This window comes from Corvus brachyrhynchos, unplaced genomic scaffold (assembly GCF_000691975.1).
Source record: "Corvus brachyrhynchos isolate BGI_N302 unplaced genomic scaffold, ASM69197v1 scaffold95, whole genome shotgun sequence".
Taxonomy (NCBI): domain Eukaryota; kingdom Metazoa; phylum Chordata; class Aves; order Passeriformes; family Corvidae; genus Corvus; species Corvus brachyrhynchos.
Window position 1 is genome coordinate 1,777,358 of NW_008238347.1, and position 2,520 is coordinate 1,779,877.

General features: G+C 52.2%; 1 protein-coding gene across 1 annotated transcript in view; it reads right to left on the minus strand.

The window, feature by feature from the left end:
* The window catches only part of PLXND1 (plexin D1), a 52,829-nt gene that overhangs the window by 36,965 nt on the left and 13,344 nt on the right, over positions 1–2,520 (minus strand). The window contains 2 exon segments of the mRNA XM_017735251.1: positions 686–779; positions 1,629–1,718. Coding sequence (XP_017590740.1) covers positions 686–779; positions 1,629–1,718 — 184 coding nt within the window.

The following is a 2,520-nucleotide window of genomic DNA, read 5'->3' on the forward strand; positions in this document are numbered from 1 at the left end:
CCTCCAGCTACACAGAGTGTGGTGGTAGCTGCTGTGCAAACCCGGCTCCACGGCCGATGCACTGGGCTCATCCTGCCTGGGTACCTTGTCTGAGTCTGACTCATTTCGAGTCTGACTGCCTGCCTTCCTCAGTTTGCTGATGTAGCAAGGGCTTTTTTGGGAATCCAGCCATTCTTCCCAGAGACAGAGAACAGGCCAGGGGTGAAATGTGTTTACACATTTTATTCCTTCTCAGCAGAGGAAGCAAAAAGAAGGACTCAATTTTCACAGCACATGGAACCTTGATGCCATGCTCCTGTGCGAGCTGAGGGAAGAGCCCTGCCCCATTCCTTCTCTCCCCCAGAGGAATTTCTCTCCAGCCCACATCCCTGCTGTGACTGAGAGCACTGGTGTCACCTACGCCATGCACTGCTGGCAGTGAGACCTGAGCTGCCTGCACTTCTGGGTGGGGCTTGACTTCACCTGGCTGTAACAGGGATGTCGTGGGTGCCAGTCTGGGCTCTGGGCTCACGTTCATGGGGGGTGACTCTGGGTAAATATGCTTTTTGAGTGTGCCTGAGAGAAGGAACTGCGCTGTGCCCAGTGGAGCCATGGTCTCTCTCCTGCAGCCATAAATTCTGCCCAGGTTTGAGAGCCATTCAAGCCAACCAGATGAGAGCAGCATAAAAATATTTTCAACTCAGACCTGTCATCATCTCTGGACTGTCGATAAATCTGTCTGGTCTGTCCTTCAGCTGGAGGTTCACTGGGAAGTGATGGCTTTTTTCTGATGTGTGGAGCTGCACACAAAAAACAAACAAAAACTTACAAAATTTAGTAAAATAGGAAGTTCTGCACACACACTACATGGATTAACCTTCCTCATGAGGCTTCTTTGACCACTGCTCCTCCAGACACGAGGGTCTTATCTTTAGCAGAAGAAGGGGGACGGCTGTTTTGTTTTAATCATTTTGCTGAAGTCCCACTAAAGGGCACCAGGACACAGGGCACATCATGGTGAGCACAGAGCCCTGGATTGCTGCTATTTTTAGCAGAAACAGACAGGAAAATGAACAGCCTGGCCTGTCTGCACATTCTCAGTGCGGGGCTGTGATACAGGTGACGTGACAGGAAAGTGCTCTTCTCCAGCTTACACTTGCAATATTGCTACTGGTGAAAGCCCGAATGTTTGCTGCATTTTGCAGGTGCAGTTTGCCCTCTGACAACCACACACTACTTTCCAGTGAGTATCATAGCATTTTCTTAGGCCAATTCCTTGTTCAAAATAAAAACTACAGAAACAGCAACCCTGAAAGGTGGCCAAATAATTTTGCCTGAACTGAACTCTTTCCATTTAGAAAGGTAAACAAGCAGCTCTTTCCCAAGCCCCAGGGGAGCAGGGGCCAAAGCCACTGCAGATCCCCACGGAACTGGGAGCACAGCACCGGTGACATGTCTGCGCCCTGCCAGCATCAGCACATGCAGAGAGCCTCTTGCCAGAGGGGTGAATGCAGGAGTGAGGGATGGAGGGAAGAGAGCAAGTGGTGTCCCACTGCCAGGCGGGAGGTTGGGGGTGAGACCCTGCCTGCCCTTGGACCTGAACCTCAGCCTGGGGGAAGCAGGGCTGGCAGCCTCACCCCTCGACTCACCAGCACACGTACACACTCCACGGCAGAGGAGTTCACCCACCGGGCTTCAAATGTCCTGTCTGTCCCAAAATGGCACTCCAGAGCTGTCTCCTAGGAGAGGGAAGACAAGGGCAGAATGGCTGCAAAAACTGTTTGGTGCAGTTCTCTGTCTGTCAGTTGATCGTCAGGGCCTGTGTCCCAGCTTGATTTTGCCACTGGCACCTGTGCTCTGTCCAAGTCAAACAGGAGATGATACCCAACACTAAAGGTGCAGACCAGGAGCTGTGCCTGGCCCACAGGACACACAGACCAGGAGCTGTGCCTGGCTGAGCTCTTGTAACCCCAACAGTGGGGTACGATAGCTCCTGTGGGCCAGGGTGTGTGGAACTCATGCTGCAGTGCAGACTGAGAGCCAACATTGTCCCAGGCCACCTTGTCCAAACCAGCCCGTGACTTGGGCTCAAAGTCACCTTCCTCCTCCTCTTCCCAATGACCACACAGAGCAAATCTCTAATTCAAATGAGGACCCAGCTGACAACATGTTCAAAGACAGACTTCCGTCCTGTTTTCCTGGTAACACAAGGATGATATCCTGCACCAAATTATTGCTGTGCCCACATTCTGCAGGAAAAAATCCTATCTCCAAGCAGTTGATGCTCCACCACTACTGAGGTCTAACTATCCTTTGAATACTGGCAGATCTGATAAAAGACATGGAAGGAAGCACCAGACTCCTGGCAGACAGCTGCTGGCTCAGCAAACACACAGGCAGAATCTTGCCCAGTGTGTTACTGGAGCACAAGGCAGCTCTGGCTCTGCAGGCTCCCCATACCCCTGGCCTCACGTCCCTGCCTGTGCAGTGCCCCTACTGCAGCAAAGGGGTCAGGGCACATGTTTCTGAGGCTTCCCACTT